At 38.5% G+C, this 18308-nt stretch overlaps 1 protein-coding gene across 1 annotated transcript in view; it reads right to left on the bottom strand.

The window, feature by feature from the left end:
* Positions 1-18308, bottom strand: part of NEO1 (neogenin 1) — a gene marked incomplete at its 5' end in the record, with an annotated part of 64416 nt that overhangs the window by 19079 nt on the left and 27029 nt on the right. The window contains 7 exons of the mRNA XM_007446712.1: positions 3045-3113; positions 6131-6163; positions 6855-7049; positions 8866-8973; positions 10841-10979; positions 11060-11283; positions 13853-13948. Coding sequence (XP_007446774.1) covers positions 3045-3113; positions 6131-6163; positions 6855-7049; positions 8866-8973; positions 10841-10979; positions 11060-11283; positions 13853-13948 — 864 coding nt within the window. The remainder of the gene's footprint in view (positions 1-3044; positions 3114-6130; positions 6164-6854; positions 7050-8865; positions 8974-10840; positions 10980-11059; positions 11284-13852; positions 13949-18308) is intronic.

The following is an 18308-nucleotide window of genomic DNA, read 5'->3' as shown; positions in this document are numbered from 1 at the left end:
GCTGTTTTGCTTAACTATTGCTAGTGACTAAATATTTAGTCACTAAAAGAAGTACTTAAGAAGAGTCATCCTACATGTCTGGGATGTTGTAGAAGAAATTCCTACCATGAAGGTATGGCCTAGGAACCTGTGTTCTTAGAAAAGCTCCTAAAGTGATTCTCATATACAGCCTGGCTTATAAACTTACGAGCTAATCCAAACTATACTTATTGTGGGAATCCCTTCCATAACACTGGATTAGCGGGCCTTTCACTTTTGATTCTATGATTTTATAGGCTACTAAGCACAGTCCTAAATGTGGGATAATTTTGACAGCTTAAGAGCTTATTCTTCTACATTTGCTTTAATCACTTTTATCCTTCATTTCTGAGAAAAAAGTCAGCAGATAGACAACCTAAATTGTACACACTGACCTTCAATAAAATAACATTTTTATGTTTGGGAAAGACTATGGAACTGGGAGCCAATACCATTAGACCACACTAGGGCCTTACATAAAACTTTTATTAACAGCAGTGCTGAGTTACTGGGTGGGGCAGTGGTGGGGCAGGCACTGCAATCAGAGGCTGGGGAGCTGGGGTGTGGGAGGCAAGCAGAGGTGGTGGTGGCAGTTCTTTCCTGCATTCAACAGAGACAAATTCTCATTTAACTGCAGTTGACCTCTAACTTCTGAGCTGGCCAAAAGCTCCCTTTTAAAATAGAGTAAGAATGAGCTGCCAATGGGAGCATCATCCCTCCTACCAGGGACATTAAGGCTCACCTGGACTATTGCAACAGCTTCCAAACCACTCTTTTCTGACTTCATACTCGTGACACCCAACTCATTCTCCACTGTCATCAGGGTAATAATAGTAGATACTCAATAAATGGAAGTCATAGTTTACCAGTAGTATCAGACATCTTACATATGTTACTTACATGAGGAAGCTCACATTTCTTAACATCAGCGCTTGAGTTTTTGAGAGGCTGGTTCTAACCTACCTTCTCTAACACGAGACTCTCTATCCTGTCTCTAGGCAGTGTGATCCTTGGAGAAGGCAGGTTTAAAAAATTTTTTTTTAACATCTTTATTGGAGTGTACTTGCTTTACAGTGTTGTTAGTTTCTGCTGTGTAACAAAGTGAATCAGCTATACATATACATATATTCCCATATCTCCTCCCTCTTGCATATCCCTCCCACCCTCATTATCCCACCCCTCTAGGTGGACACAAAGCACCGAGCTGATCTCCCTGTGCTATGCAGCTGCTTCCCACTAGCTAGCTATTTTACATTTGGTAGTGTATATATGTCAGTGCTACTCCCTCACTTCGTCCCAGCTTATCCATCCCCCTCCCCGTGTCCTCAAGTCCATTCTCTACATCTGCGTCTTTATTCCCGTCCTGCCCTTAGGTTTGTTAGAACCATTTTGTTTTTAAAGATTCCATATGTATGTGTTAGCACACGGTATTTGCTTTTCTCTTTCTGACTTACTTCACTCTGTATGACAGACTCTAGGTCCATCCAACTCACTACAAATAACTCAGTTTAGTTCCTTTTTATGGATGAGTAATATTCCATTGCACATATGTGCCACACCCTCTCTATCCATTCACCTGTCAACAGACACCTAGGTTGCCTCCATGTCCAAGAAGTCTGTTTTAAACTGCCATGCCGCCACAAGTGCTTTTATTGCGTCCTAGGATGTTCAACCCCCTCCTCAACATTTAGCAATCTTCTCTGTGCCTTTTAAAATCTGGGTCAGAGATCATCTCTTCTACAAAGCTTTCTCTTTTCTCTATAGGTAGTTTGTTACTCAATCCTCCTGCTCCTACAGCCTGTTACATAGAACCTGAACCTTTAGAAATATGTGTGAATAAATGAATGAATGCATAAATGAAAGATAAGACAAAGAAATAACTGCTTTTCTCACAGTCTTGAATATTATACTGTGGACAGCACATAAATGTAACATATGCATCCCAGGAGGAGAAACTCATAAAGTCCTAGAACTCAGAGCCTAAAAATTTCTTGAAGCAAGCAAATTTGTCTGGCTCTCCTAAGAACTGGATGATTTCACAGAAGTCTGGGCAATATCACTTTTTATTTAAATAGATACTGGAGACTGAGATAATTTTATTTCCACAATTAGATCAGGAGTTTCCAGAGGACTAGAAACTCTTTTCCTTTCTCTTCCATATGTTTCTTTCTTTCTTTTTTTTTTTTTTATTGGAGTAAAATTATTCTACAAGTGAGGAGACAGTAAGGGTCACTTCTAGTAACTACTTTTGTGGACATTTTGCCATCCTGGATTCCCACATACGGTATAGAACCCCATGCCTTTCAGGCTGCGTGTGACAGTGGAAAAGGCACCATCTGAAGTCAGAAGACCTGGGTTTTGGTTCTAGGACTTCCAGAATATGTGGGTGGATCCAGGCACATTACCTCTCTGCCGAGTCTCTTAATGTATAGAATGGGAATAATGATACTTGTTCTCCCTGCCTCACCACAGTGTTATGAGGATCAAATGTGATTTCATGTGTGAAAGTAACTTACAAATGGTGACGTTCAGTAGAGAAGTAGGTATCATCATTTAAGTAATCAGAAAGCATCAGCTCTTAGGATGGCTTGGAGACTGGTAATAATTTTTTAGAATTCCCAAACTAAAAACACTGCAGTAAGTAGTGTGGGGAGAAATTAATGATTCCAAAGCATTTCTCTGCCTTGTTCTAGATGATAGCTAATCCCACTAAAGGGTTTATTTTTGAAAGCAAGATTCTAATTATTTTCTAGAGGCAGTGGGCAAAAGGAAGACTTGTTTGTTTAGAATTATTTTAAGCTGGATATGTGGGGAAACAATTTTATTTCTGGATCCTATAATGAATGAGTTTATAGTAATTCAGCTAACATTTGCCAGAAAATGCCTAAAGCCAGCTCTATTAAATTAAAAGAAATGAGTAACATGCTACAATCCACCACAAAGGAGCTACAAAAAACATTTCAAGATTTCAAGTAGAACTGCATCATGCCCATAGGAGGCCAAAAAAGCCACAGGAAGGGCTTTACCGCTCATCGGAGGTTTGTAGTCGGATCCTAGGTCTGGCAGACGGCTTCCTTTCCCTGCAGACCCTGAGGCTGAAGAAGAAGAACTCATGTCAATAACAACCCAATCCACTGGTGTGACAAGTCTACTTCACAACTAGTGAGTGTTTTCTACAAAAAAAAAAAATATTTTCAGTCTACTCTGTCCATGAGAAAAGGAAGTAGCACGCACACAACAGGGGAAAATATAGCCTATTTGTGCAAAACAAACTAAGGTATAGCTTTCTATGCAATGAGGCATCTGAAGGTCTGACACCCTTGTTCCATGGCTGTATCTAGGGTGTAACAAGGCTGCCCCTTGCTGTTAAGGTTTCTCTAGCCCAGGAAACATGTGCTGAAATACTACCCAGAGCACTTATGGCTAAAGTAGCTTCTCGTGGAAAAGGGACTAAGGGGACCAGTTAGGTTAACTTCTGCATTAAAGAAATGGACTCTTCCAAGGGACCGGCTATGTTGATCTGGCCTAGTGGGTGTCAGTAGCGTTTGGATTCTTTTCTCAAAATATAAAGCTGCTTTTCCAAATATAAAGTTACCCTAACGGGAGCAGGAAGGCAACTGGATGTTCTAACTGGGTTCTCAGTTCTTGCTCAGTCAACCTAAATATCCAAAGATAAAAAAACCAAAGTCTTCCCTCTAGTTGCTCACAAAGGACACTGTCTCCTAATCCATCATCATGGAACATTAACAAGTGAGGCTGCTGACCTTGGGCTTGGGACTACCTCATAAGCAGACCTCAGAAAACACAAATATCAGTTTTTTAGAAATTTATATTCTTGGTCTTGAATTTTATTCTTCACATTTATAGAAAAAGCTGCTTTGTAAAGCAAATATAAGGAGTCCGTCCCCAGTAAAGCAAAGGTATTCCTCAATCCAAAGTCTGGGGCCAGAAGGCAGCCTCATACTTCTTTTGAAGAAGTCTGCAGGAACTGCAAAGTAGAGCTGTTCCACATAGTTAATACGGCACAGTGCGTAACCGACTGCCTGCACCGCAACACCGGCTCCATCGTGCACTAACTGTTTGACTTTTGGCAAGTTATTTAGCTATTATTTTTGGCTCTTAGTTCCCTCATTGTAAAACAGTGATAATAATGGTACCTACTTCATGAAATGGTTGTGAGGATTAAATGGAAATTTAATCCTATAAAGTATTTTGAATACTGCCTGGCAAACAGTAAATGTTCAATAAATATTAACTACTAAATAAATCTTTAGGGAAGAATATTATCTTATCCTTTGCAGAGGTAAAGAGCATGAAGCTTCAGAAAACACTTATAAATGAGAGTTATTTCTACAAAATAAAGCTTGACTGGAAATGCATAAACCAGACGTGTTGCTATAAAACATTACAGCTAATATCAAGTACTGCTGTAAATTATCAGACTTGGAGGAAATGGAAGAAATTAAAATCTGAAGGTTTCTGTATGAGTTCATTTAACGAATAAATCTAGAAATGAAAACAGTATTTTCTATGTTTCCAGAAGCTCAAAACCCCCAAAGAAGGTCTTGGGTATCCAAAAGGGCATATTCTAGAATTTAACTCACAGTCCTTGACCCTTTCCCATTGTCCATACTTATTACTTTATCCCTTTACTTCTGATGCCGTCATTCCTCCCAAATGGCACACACCATATTTCCTAGATTCCAGTTTTTCTTTTCACTGTGATAAGCTGGCAGAGATGAAAGAGCCCTTGTAAGGCTCTTCATATTTAAGTGTACTTATTTGTCATGTGGCCCACATTTAAGCCAAACTATCCAGAGTAACATATTATGTAAATAATTGCCAATGAACACACTTTGCCAAGAAACCGATTGACTTAATTCCTATATTTCTTAACATTTTTCCTTTATATTTAACCTATGAACAAGAAATTCCAGGGATTAGCCAAACACCAAAAATAAATATGGGCAAAGAATTTTAAATACCAAAGGTGCGGTGTAGCTGAGAATTACACCCTGGCTTATGGGGTGAAGTGAGGGAAGAACAGTGAGCACATTTATATTCTGCGCATATTCAGTACAGTTACTTTTCTATTCTCAGGCTTAAGTCAAAGGTTCTACCATGATTAGGGTGCCTTACACACAGACACACACACACAGACACAGAGGTATGTTTGCAGTTTCCCTAACATACAACAAAAGGCTCATTGAATGCAAACACATTTCCAAAACTCTAAAACTTGAAACTTCAAATTTTGAATCTTCCTTGCCATTAACCAAGATCCAAAGACTCTGTATTTCTAGTAACTACTCCCAAAGAATAAAAGCAACCATCAAATTTACTTTTACTGCTCTTAGTATAGAAAACAAATACCAACTTTAGCTGACTTCCCAGAGATGAAAATCACAAAGTATAGTTACCTCTCCACCATAGCAATTGCAGTGAACAGACTACACTGACAATTTCAAGAATGGTGACACTGAGGCCTAAGCTTCCTAAACTTCCACTGTAAACTGTCTCTATCCTCTTTTAAAATAAGCAGATATATTTAAGAGAAGAAATGGAAAAACAGCTCTGAATTAAGCTTACAACAAGAGAAAAGAGACCACTAATTTTGTCACAGATAATCATACAATTCAGTAGGGTACATTTGTAGATTTTCTGTTGGGGGGAGGAAAAGAGGGTATTCACTGAATTTGATTAAATTTTTCACTTAGAGATATTAATAAAATTCTAGATGCTACAAATATGACAAATTGGTATGCTTGTTCTCATCATGGCCCAAATCCCTATCTGTGTTACAGAATTTCAGTATCTTAGCGCAAATGATAATCTGGCCCACATTTAAGGCCAATCTCCTACAGCTGCAGAAGTTTGACTCAGTTTTTTTCCTGCCAGTCTATTTAGCTCCTAAGTATCAATAGATTCCCCAGCTTTTCAGATACTCCAAGTGCCACAAACATGGACTCAACTCTACTGTGGCCAATAAATATTTGATTTTTAACACATGGTACTGGTACTGATTTTCAGGAAAAAAACCCCCAAAAAACCAAAAATCTAATAATAGGTCACAAAAGAGAGGAAAGGAAAGAGAGGCCATCTACTCATTTACCTTGATCATTAGCCATTTTATCAGAGGAGTCCGCTAACAGGCCAAGCACAGGGGAAGAAAGAAACAAGAGCAAGGATCACAAGCTTTGAAGATGGGACAGGCAGAATTTTTAAAGGAAAAAGTAAAAACCCACAAACTTCCAAACACGTTGAGTCTTGTTTTTTGTACTAAAAGAAAAGAAATCCATGTATGGTTTCCATACTTCCAGACTCAGTCCCCGACTTTTATTCCTAAGCTTACTTGGTTCAATATTTTACCTTCACTTTCTTATCTAGACGTTTCTCTAAAGGGCCCCTTTTGAGAAAAGCCTCAACCCTTTCTCTCTACAAAGGTCCATGAATAAGCCTTTCAGGTTAAGAGCCTGCATGTGTTGAAAGAGAATCATCCATCACAATAAACATGCTACTACGCTGTATGGGAACCAAGAGAATCCCATCTGATCTGACTGGTAAGAACTTTTAGATCACTGCGATTCATCTGCCTCAAACAGCGTGAAGTCAAGAGTTCCCCTGTAAATTATATGGTTAGGTCAGTAACCTAGGGAACACTGATTTGGCAGTCAGTGGGTGGGATCATTTTGAGATAAATGCTCAACACTGTGGCTCATAAGCACATCATCAGGACTTCCTGTATCATCCACAGTCTCTACATGCTAAAGTGACATGTGCACGCATAGCCCCACTCAAGAGACACACAATGAAACACTCTGTTTGGGAGGCTTTACCTTTGGGTGTTCTAAACTGGACAGCTTCAGACATGGGCCCCATGCCCTTTGAGTTCCGAGCTTGGATTTTAAAGTAGTATGGTGTGTCAAGTGTTAATTCTTGTATCTGGTGAGTCAGCCTGTTTCCCACAACAGGCTCAATAACCCAGTCGTGTATCTCTGCATTCACGTCCGTACTGTAATATATGATGTAACCTATCCAAAGGAATTAATGGGAAAAGAAATCTTATTCCTGCATTTTCTTTTGCAATCAGTTAAGTCAATAAGGATATATGTTACAGCATATACAAATAGAGAACTAGTTACAGATTAAATTAGCAATGGTAAAATGCATTTTAAATGCTACACTAAACATAATATAGATAAAACCACAATTTCAACAGTGCCAGACTGTAAGTTACCATCTATATCTGCAGCTGAAGTAATAAAAGTAAAGATAAAAATATAGGGTTAAATATTCTCATAAGCTCGGAAATTATATAAGGAAAATAACCTAATCATCATTCCAACAACCTATACTTCAAGGGTCTACAATTAACTCAATGCAGTTTTGAAAACTAGTAACTAGTAACGGCCTGACAATGCTATATATATATATATATATTTTTTTTTTAATTTATTAATTTAATTTATTTATTTTTGGCTGCATTGGGTCTTCATTGCTGCATGTGGGCTTTCTCTACTTGTGGCAAGCAGAGGCTACTCTTTGTTGTAGTGTGCGGGCTTCTCATTGTGGTGGCTTCTCTTGTTGCGGAGCACGGGCTCTAGGCACGTGGGCTTCAGTAGTTGTGGCACACAGGCTCAGTAGTTGTGGCTCATGGCTCTAGAGCACAGGCTCAGTAGTTGTGGAGCACGGGCTTAGCTGCTCTGCGGCATGTGGGATCTTCCCGGAGCAGGGCTTGAACCTGTGTCCCCTGCACTGGCAGGTGGATTCTTAACCACTGCACCACCAGGGAAGCCCAACAATGATGTTTTAACTCTCACCAATGTGATTTCCCAGGAGAAAAACTAGGAGATGCACAGCCACCTCTGCTAAATTCTTCCAAACTTGGGGTGGGTGAAATCACCGTGAAACGTCACCTGATACATCCACCAGAGGGCACTCAATCTCCATGGTTGAGGCAGGAAGAACCACAACCACGAGCCTACCTGACCTACACAGTGCAAAAATGCACTGCATCATTACTGGTTTTAAAGACAAAACAAAATGTAATCCATGTCAAGTCATGCTTAATTCCTTTATGGAAGAGGCACATTCTAAAACCTAAAGTAAAAATTTCATAAAGACTTGGGATTTATGGAAAGGGATTCCTATTGAAAGCCAAGGCAGGACAATGCTAAGAAAGGCCTTCAGTTTCCTTAGGCTGCCTTATTCATACAAAGAAACTTCAGGAGGCATACACCTACCTGGAGCAGAGGCAGGTTTTCCTCCCTGATAAGGCCAAGGAAGGCATAGTGCTCTCTACTCTGAAAAAATTCAAGGTCCCTTCAAAGGCCTAAGCCAACTCGGACATTTAACTCTAGTTGTAAGAGCACAGGAAGCTGAAGTGGCAGCTCTGGGTGAAAAAAGAAACTAAAAGCCTAATGGGTTTTTTTGGCTTCTGGGTAAAAGAACTGAGTTTATATTTATTGGGTATTATCCTGTAGAATTAGGCAGGGTCTTTAATTTCAAAGCTGCTCATCTAGTCAGAGATAGAGAAGAACAGCTTTCCTGAGGAAAATAAATATGTCCATAAGTTCCACTATAACCAAAGGCTGTCTAGTACAACCCATGATCTTCAGACTTCCATGCAACATGGGTCAGAACAACCAGCTAGTGAATCATTTTTATGTCACTAAACAGCACGTCCTTGCTCCACCTTCCAGGACCATCATGACTCATACCTCATAAAATGGCCAAGGCAGCTTTAAGACCCCCATTTCACCTAACAAGGAGGCACCCTCCTGGAATGCTTCTGCCAGGCAGGAACAGGGAACAGTCACACACTCAAAGGCATCTTAGGCCTCTTACCTGTAATTTTGCCATTGGCTTCAGAGGGAGGCTGCCAATTTACAATTATGGTCCTAGGTTTTCCCTCTTTACTCACAACTGTCACATCCTTGGGTGGAGAAGTAGGAACTACAAAATAATAATACTTTCAATAATTCCCATCCATTTCAATTTAATTCACCCTTTCCTCAACCCTTTCCATTTAGAAGGCACAATGAAGGGCAGAGGCAAAAAAGATAAAGCCTCCTGGCTTCAAAGAATTCACTGTCTATCTATAAATAGCTCCAATGAAAAGAAGAATATGCAAAGTACCAAAGAGGAAATACCACACCATGTGGATACAGAATAGGCATCCAGATGGGGAGGTCAGGGATATGCAGGCTAGTGAGGGAAATCAAAAGACATCTGTAGTCCCTGCTTGACAGATCAGGAGACTAAAAATGAGAAATGTTATATAATGTGCCCAAGATGACATTTTCCCCCCAATTTGGACTGTTTTGTTAGAATAGTTTTAAGTATAAAGTAACTTTCCCTCTACCTATAGTTGGCTCTCTAAACCAAATACAGTGTTTGAAAACCACCATTCCCCCAAAGAATAAATAATTTACAAATTGATGTTTTTTTTTTAAAGTTAAATTTATGCTGAAAAGATACTGCAAACTATTGAAGGTTATTGCTCTGAAATGTAAAGCTGTTTATGGAAAAGAAAAATAATAAAAATGACAGTGCATCTGTATTTCCATGTTATGGCTGAAAACTTTTAATGTACTAGTTGGAAAATGAGCAAAGTAAGTATACCCTTAAATTTACTCTTCTCTTCCTAAAATACTGGAATTTTCCTAGTATAAAACAGAAGGGAGCCCAGTGAAATGCAAACTCCTGATGGAGTATCATTTATTACCTAATGGGCTGGAATGAAAGCACAAAGGTATTCTTAAAACTGGCAAAGAAAGCAAACTCAAGGTCTATTTAAGCTTTTGTGCATTATATTTCTTTCTCTCCAAATCTATCCCCTTTTCTCTGCAGGAAATTCAACCAACTGTGAAGATAAAAAGACATTAGGGCCAAACCCAGTCTACGGAGACTTTATAGCTCCATTTTTTTCATTATTCATTTAAAAGAGAGAAAGAAATAGGAGGGTGGAATAGACAGAGCCTCCCAACGGTTACACACCACCCCATGCTAGGGAAGTACAAGGGGCAGAAGGGTAGGTCTACAAGTGAGCAAAAAGCAAGCAAAATCTTAAAATTGGATGGCTTGCTTTCCCCTTGATTTACTTAGCTGTCTTTTTTCTTTCATGTTTACTTACAGAGAAAAACCCTAAGAATACTCCAGTGGGAGATTTTATAAGACACTAAACAGTTTGCAAGAAAGCTCCTAGGGAAGGCTTGGGAGGCTCTGGTAAAGTGCTGAGGCTCTAGCAAGCATAGCATTGGTGAAAGGCAGGGCACTTCATTTTTTCTATCTCAATTTCCCAGTAAGGCAAGGTTAATAACCGTAATTCCTTACATCTACACAGTGCTTTACAATTTACTATGTACTTTATTTATAGGGTACTTTATTTTACCCTATAAAGTAGGAAAGGCAGAGATCACCCCTCTTTTATAGATGGAAGAAATAGATTCAGAGAGGCTGGATGACTTGCTTATGATCACAGTCAATAGATGGTTGACCTTGGAATTGAACTCAAGTCTCATGACTCCTAAAATCTAGTACACTTTGCATTATATTGTTCTGCTATTTGCTAATGTTCTTGTACAACGATGAAAAAACAAAATTCATCAGCTGAAAAAGCAAACACTGAACTCCAGCTATAGCTGCTCACTGTGTTCTGTAAATATGTCAATTCATGCACTCAATGCTTTCCTTGGGTAGTAAAAACAGGTGATGAGATGTCTTATGACTTGAGATATGGCACATTAGCACGGACTTTCACTGGCTTTCACTTCTTGCAAAGAGAAGAAATGCCATGTGACAAAGTTCTGACAACACATACCGAATTCAAAAGTGGTCCCATGTGCTGTCATACTCCATGTGCTTGATCTTCGACCTTTAGTCACCATCACAGAGAATTCATAGAGTGTATTTGGTTTTAAACCAGTCACCAAATAACTCAAAGTCGTTGCATTAGCATTCTGGAAATATATGAATCAAGAGCTTCAGAGTCAGAAAATATCAAGAATTAGGTTTTCAACCAGAACAAATGTGCCAGTACCTTATACTTGGTGTTTGCTGGGATGTTCGTTTTCCATCGGACTGTGTAGTATCGGGAGTCTGTAATCTTCTGGTGTTTGGGCAGTGAGTTGTCTGCCCATGTAATCCTTATGGTGTCATGACTCAGAATGGAAGCCTGAACTCCCACTGGTGGCATCATGGGAGTAGGATCTGGCACTGGAGTGTATGGAGCATTAATAACAAATAAATCAACTTCAGAAGTGTCTGGGTAAAAAGTAATTAAAAAATGGAAGTGCCATTTTAACATAAACAAAAATAAAAGAAAAGGGAAATGCAGGGTAATATAATGGAATGAAAGGTGAGAAATGGAGAAAGAGAAAGAGAATCCGGAGTTAACAGATAACCACCATTCATTTAAAAGAATATTTCCACTTGTGTTCTTTCAGAAAAAAATTGCAGGAAAGTATCTAGAGAAACAGTAATTAACTATTTTCTTCTCCTGTATTCTGTATGTATATTGAACAGGTATATAAAATTTGGTAATCCAGTGATTATATTAATGTATTCAAACTTGAATTTTCTTTTTCCTAAAAAATTTCCTTTAAATTACTTGAAAATTCTATCTCCTGTCCAAAAAGGATCATTAAAAGATGAAAACTGCTTTTAATATCAAGGGTATTCTTTCTAATCCAATAACACAAAGCTCATGATCTGTTTTAATATTTCAGTGACTATGGTTGAATTTTTGGGACATGGCTTATCAATGGTATCACTGGACATGTAGGCGTCCCTACTCTAAAACATGAGTCCTGAATATCAGCCAACAGCAACTTAGCCTGGCCTTGGTATTGGGTGTATCTGATACCCATGCAGGGTACAGTTCTGATCTGCTGATGTCCTGGGTCTAAAAGAAGTGCAGCAATATGGCTCACATGCAAATAAAGCAAAGGGAACTCAAGGGCATTACTCTTCGTAGAGGAAAGGTAAGCTGATGCCACACAGGAATATTTCCACACTTTCTCCAGTAGACTTAGAACAACCCACTGATGAATCCCAATCAGTTATGGGAAATGCCATAGTTATTAAAGGTCTAAGTGACACAGCCTTTATGAACTTTAGAAATCAGAGCACTTATTTGATAGAAAGGAAAGTCTATATTCATGTGCTGTCCTGCACCATATGCAACAGACACATCCTCTAAGCATCATTGTCAAAACAAAGGCCAGAATGAGCACAAAGGCACCATGAGCCCATGGCAATACAGCAGCATCCATTTGGGCTTTCCCAACTCTTGGCCAGTTTTCTAAGTATATACACACTGATTTATTTTAAGTAAAGGTTTTAAAGTGGGTTTCCCATATAGTTACTGTGACTAGTCCTTTCTATAACCTAAAATGTGAAATGGCATGGGCCTTGTTTATGAATAATTGCCAAGCTAAAGAAATAGTCTCCATTTGTGTATTTCCTACACAATGAAGACTAAAAATAACACAGGAACAGCATTCATTATAACCAAGGGCTTTGTTCAAAGATCAGGACACACACCAATTAGTTACAGAAAATGCACCTTCAGGTGCAAACATCACCAAGACTTCCTTGAGAACTTTTTTCTTATTTGTTAACAACTCTTGGAAAAGATAACTAGGTTACATGACTTATGAACATTTCCCCTTGTATATTTCTAGCCATGCTATATTTTTAAGTCACATAAAAGAAAATAATTCCGAATTTGTTTTTTTTTCAATTATAGACTGATTTAAGAAAGTAGCAAACCGCTTAAATATTCTTTTTCATCTTACTTTTTTTCCTTTCTAAAATACCAAAGCTATTTTTAAGAGAACTTATAAACTGTAAGAACACAGGAGCAGAAGACAGGATATGCAGCATGGTGCTGGTGTTTTTAAGTAAAAGCATAAAAAAAGGGGACAGAGATTATCTTTTTAAAACGAATAATGCCAAATCCACACTATTAAGCAAAGTATCCAGAATACATAGCAGGCAATACAGATTCACAATTCTGAGAAACAAATAGAAAAGAGCATTTCTGAAAGTGATAAATTCTTTGGTTTTCAGTACCCTTTAGAAAACTTTGCAATTCTAATATATTCACTTCAATGAACTTTCTCATTCAAATCTAAATCACGTTTTACATAACCTACAGACATTTTACATTATTCTTTTAAAGATATTTTAAATAGATTAAATTACAAAGAAAAATAATAAAATAGATTAAATTAGATTAAAATAGATTAAATTACAAAGAAAAATAATAAATATTTGGTCTCTTTTGTAATAAATGTACAGTTGATCAAATGTATACTACATATGACTTCATACTTTCTATAAATAAAGCGTATAAAAAGCACATAGAAAAATACCTTCCCAACTAACTCAGGTGACTAATAAAAAAAATGTTGGGTTCATCAATCATATACATTTATTCCATCAGTAACCTATACATGTCCTCAGAGATATGGAGATCCTTTCATTTTTTTTCTTATTTTAGTTATAACTCACATGACCAAAAGATGAAAAATCGTTTTTAATTCTCTCACGACTATGCTTTCTAGATCCCAACATGTTAAAAACATGTGTTACACATTTACATAGATTTGTTTACATGACAGGACTGTTAACATTTTCTAAAAAGCAAAACAGGGATTCATAGAACTTTCCATGTTTAAAGCCCATTTATCTTCCTATTTGAAGCCTGTACCCTAAATTGCCATATACTTTTCCTTTCACTGATACCTATGGGGCAGGCCGCATGCCAACATTCTACTTAAGCTGCTGGAAAAAATGCTGAAGACCAGAGATGGACAGGGCACCTTACCTGTGTGAGGTCTGGTCACAGCACTCTCATAGAGGGGGATACCTTCACCCACATTGTTAAATGCTTTCAGGGTAATCACATAGTGAGAGCTGGGATCTGAAGGAAAGAAACAAGTGGAAACACTTAAAAAAATTCTCACTACAGAGTTAAAAAAATTCACGGGTGACGATGCATAATCTTAATTGCAAAAAAAGCCAGGAAAGATTTTAAAAATTTTTATGTGGGATTATTCTGGGGGTGGAGAGGTATGGAGATGGCAGCATACAGAGTATATAGAAAAACTGGCTGGGATAAACTTCCGGGAATTAGTCCCAGGAGTCAGGTTGACTGTTCCTGAATCCTCTCTTGGCTTCAGCTAATCAATGGTTTAGTGATGTTACTGTATAGTGAAGAGCTTGGATTAAAATGAATAAATAAGATTTTCATGTGCTGGAAGCCCATAGGTGGAGCTTGGAATTAAACCCCTTTCCTTCTCAGGAGGACAGCAACTGGAACAGCCAAGCTAGACAAGTAGGAGATAAACTGTTAACTCAGTAACTGCTGAAGATCCTTAACTCTCTGGGGTGCCTCCAAATCCAGTAATGCCAACTTACTCTAGCCTTCATGCAGACTTCTTGGTTGGAAAAGACATGGCCCAGAATTTCAACCAGCTAGGAGGTGATGCTGCAGGAAATGTAAGACTGAAAGAAACACTCCTCCAGGTGATCATATAAAATGCTGCTAGTCAGACTTGATGAAAAAGAGGTATTAAATAGTTGGAATAGTATTCATTCTCCTACTGGCTAAGGCAAATCAGGAAGAGTCTACTTTATTACATTCCTGATCCAGACAAGGTTTAGTATGGGTACTTCAAAAGTCTAGCTTCAGAAATGAAGACTTGGGCTCCACTGAAGTGTTGCAGGGGGAGAAGCTGACCCATAACACTCACTACTGGCAAAGTTGGGTAGATTTCCAAAGTTGCCACACCTCAAGTGGCCTGCATTACTTTAAAAGCTGCTTGGTGGCCCATCCTCTAGATACCAGTGAGCAATATATAAAGGCACCTGGTCTTCCAATGTGAGAAAGAATTGACAACAAATGGAACCAACGAGACTTAGTACTTGACTGGGAGGAAAGGGTGCTGATATGGGCAACATGGTGGAAGGTGATGTCATTCACTGAGACCGGGGACAGAGGCAGAGCAACTACGATACACATTTTCCAGACTTGATTCTAGGCCCCCTTCTATTCCTACTCTTCACTCTCTCCTGATGTGCTTTCATTTATTTCCTTGGTTGGATTAGCATGTATGTGCCGTCAAGTGCAAACTAGTCCTGACTTTTCTTCTGAGCACCAGACCTCTATGTTCAACTGTCTATCTGGATTTCCACTTGGATGTCTCAAATCTCTCTCTCTCTCCCCTTTCCCTGCTCCTTCAGCTGCTCCAGTTTTCCCTAGAGTTCATAAATGGCATGACTATGCACCCTGCTGCTCAAGTCAGAAACCTGGGAGTCATTAAGACCTCTCCCTCCTCCCCTACACAAATGATCAAGCCTTGTTGATTATACCTACTTGCCTCTCACCGCTCTGCCTTGCTCCCTGGGCTCCATCCTTACTGGCTATCTCTCAGTTCACTGAGCACTATGTGCTCTCTTACTACTGGGCTGCAACATGTGCAGCTGTCCCTTACACTGGGGACACATGCCACCCTTCTTTACTTAGACAATGCCTATTCATCTGAAAGGGCTCTTCCCAGACTGGATTAGCCTTCTCTAGTTACATAGCCTGTGGCACCTCATTTCTCTTCCTCAGCACTCTAAACAATTTCAATTATTTAGAAATTGTGTTATTTCTAATAATAGGGATCATGTCTGTTTGATTCTTTGCTCTGTCTCTAGCACAGGGTCTGGGGTATTTGCTGATTGATTGAAAGTTTGCAGGAGAAGATACTAATTTTTTTTTTTTTTTTTGCGGTACATGGGCCTCTCACTGTTGTGGCCTCTCCCGTTGCGGAGCACAGGCTCCGGACACGCAGGCTCAGCGGCCATGGCTCACGGGCCCAGCCACTCCGCGGCATGTGGGATCTTCCTGGACCGGGGCACGAACCCAAGTCCCCTGCATCGGCAGGCAGACTCTCAACCACTGCGCCACCAGGGAAGCCCGATACTAATTTTAATTTTGATTAAATTATGATAGAATATGGGACATATCCCAGTGCAAATACCCATCAAGCAGATGTTTATATGGATCTGAAGCTCAGGAGAGAGCTCTTGTGTGAATAAATGAATTCCTAAAAGTATTTCTCAACTGCTGACTTTTGTTCAATATTATATGCATCTTACCTCTATCTGTGATGATAAATACAGCAAGCTTATTTTACTTTATGCAAAATTAATTTTTTGCTACTTCTCAATGTACACTCTCTTAACTAATAAAATCTGTTTACTGTTTTCAGCACATGCAGTGCTCCTTCTCATCTCTTCTTTTCAACCACTGTTCTGACTCGGTCTTTCAAGTACAGGTCAAGCTTCTTCCCTGACTGCTCTACTGTGCCGTACCACCTTTTCCTTCTCTGAACATACTTCACTTCAACTCATCTCATTGTTTCCTGTGTTTTACATTGCTTCTCTGATTAGACTGAAAGCACCTGAAAGTCAAAGACCACGTACTGCCCGCACTGCAGAGGATTTTCATTTCAGTAGTTTCATAAAGGAAACAGTAGGAGTGGGTCACCACAGAGATATTTTTATCCTATCCTATTCTTTTGCTCTCCTACAATTGCCTTATAAGACTGTTCATGTGGGGAACACTTCCTAGGTTAACTGTGCTGTTTCTTCTTGAAAGGAAAAAGAGAAAGGCTACTCTGTTTTTGAATTAAGCATTAGATTGCTGCTTATTTTCTACCAGAAAAGATGAAGGTAAGTAATTTGTTGGACTCCTAAAATTGTCCTTAGGAAAGACATTTACAAAGAAATGATGTGAACAAAAGTTGGTCAGGGAAGATTCTGAATTAAAAGGCAAGTCTTTCAAAGAAAGATCTCAATTATGATATAATCCAATTTGGAAAAGTAATTATATCTACCCAAATCAATTCATTTTCTATTATAAAATATTAACTATATCTCAAAATTTTGGCTTTGTAATTCAACTTTGAGGCATAATTAGTATGAACTAAAATGTACCCATTTAAATGTACACTTTTAATTTTGACAAATATATACACCTGTGTAATCATGACCACAATCAAGATAGAGAATATTTCCAACACTCCAAATAATTCCCTTATGCCCCTTGCAGGAAATTTCCACCACCCCAATTTCCAGGCAACCATTCATCTTGTTGTGTCACTATAAATAAGTGCTGTCCCTTCTGTAATTTCATAAAAATATGATAACACAGTATGTATTCTCTTGTGTTTGGCTTCTTTTGCTCAGCATAATGTTTGTGAGATTTGTTTTGTTGCGTGTATCCATAGCCTATTTCTTCGAATTGCTGAGTAGTATTCTACTGTATGGATATAGTATAATTTACCATTTACTTGTTTACCCCCTTTAGATTATTATAAATAAATATATCATGAACACCTGTGTAGATGTCTATGTGTAGATATGTGTCTTTATTTCTCTTGGTTAACTATCTATGAGTGGGAATGTTGGGTTGTATGGTCAACGTTTTAAGAAACCTCCAAACTGTTTTCTAAAGTGGTTGTACCATCTGATATTCCCACCAGCAACCGTGAGTTCCAGTTCTGCATCCTTGCTGATATCTGGTATTATCAGTCTATTCAATTTTAGCAATTCTAGAGGTTGTGTAGTGATACTGCATCGTGGCTTTATTTGCATTTCTCTGATGATTAATGAAGCTGAGAATCTTTTCATGTGCTTATCATCCATTCATATATTATCTTCTTTGGTGTCCATCCAAATCTTTTGCCTACTTTTTTATTGGATTGTTATCTTCTTATTGAGTTGTTAGAGGTGCTTTTTTTTGTTTGCTTGTTTGTTTTTACATCTTCTAGACTGAAATTCTTTGTCAGGTACTTGAATGATGAGTATTTTCTTCTAGTCTCTAGCTCACCTTTTCATCTTATTGGTGTCTTTCCAAGAAGTTTTAAATCTTGAGGAAGCCTGATTTACTAATTTTTTATTTTTAATTTGTGCTTTTTTGCATCCTAAGAGATCCTTGCTACCCCAAAGTCATGAAGATGTTTTTTCTGTTTTCTACTAGAAGTTTTATAGTTTTAACTGTTGAATTTGGATCTGTTTTTGTGTATGGTATGACATAAGGGTCAATGAAGGTTCTTTTTTCTTTCTCATACAGATATCCAATTATTCCCACACCTTTTGTTGAAAAGACTATCCTCTTCCCACTGAATTACCTCAGTATTTTTTTTTTTTTTTTTTTTTAAGCTCTCCAGATAACTTCCCTGCACAGCAGTTTGAGAACCACTGTTGTGGGGGTTACAGATTCCACCCCT

The sequence above is a fragment of the Lipotes vexillifer genome, unplaced genomic scaffold (assembly GCF_000442215.2).
Source record: "Lipotes vexillifer unplaced genomic scaffold, Lipotes_vexillifer_v1.1 scaffold242, whole genome shotgun sequence".
In the NCBI taxonomy this organism is placed as follows: Eukaryota; Metazoa; Chordata; class Mammalia; order Artiodactyla; family Lipotidae; genus Lipotes; species Lipotes vexillifer.
The sequence above is the reverse complement of the archived record's forward strand: the minus strand, read 5'-3'. Positions and strand labels throughout refer to the sequence as shown.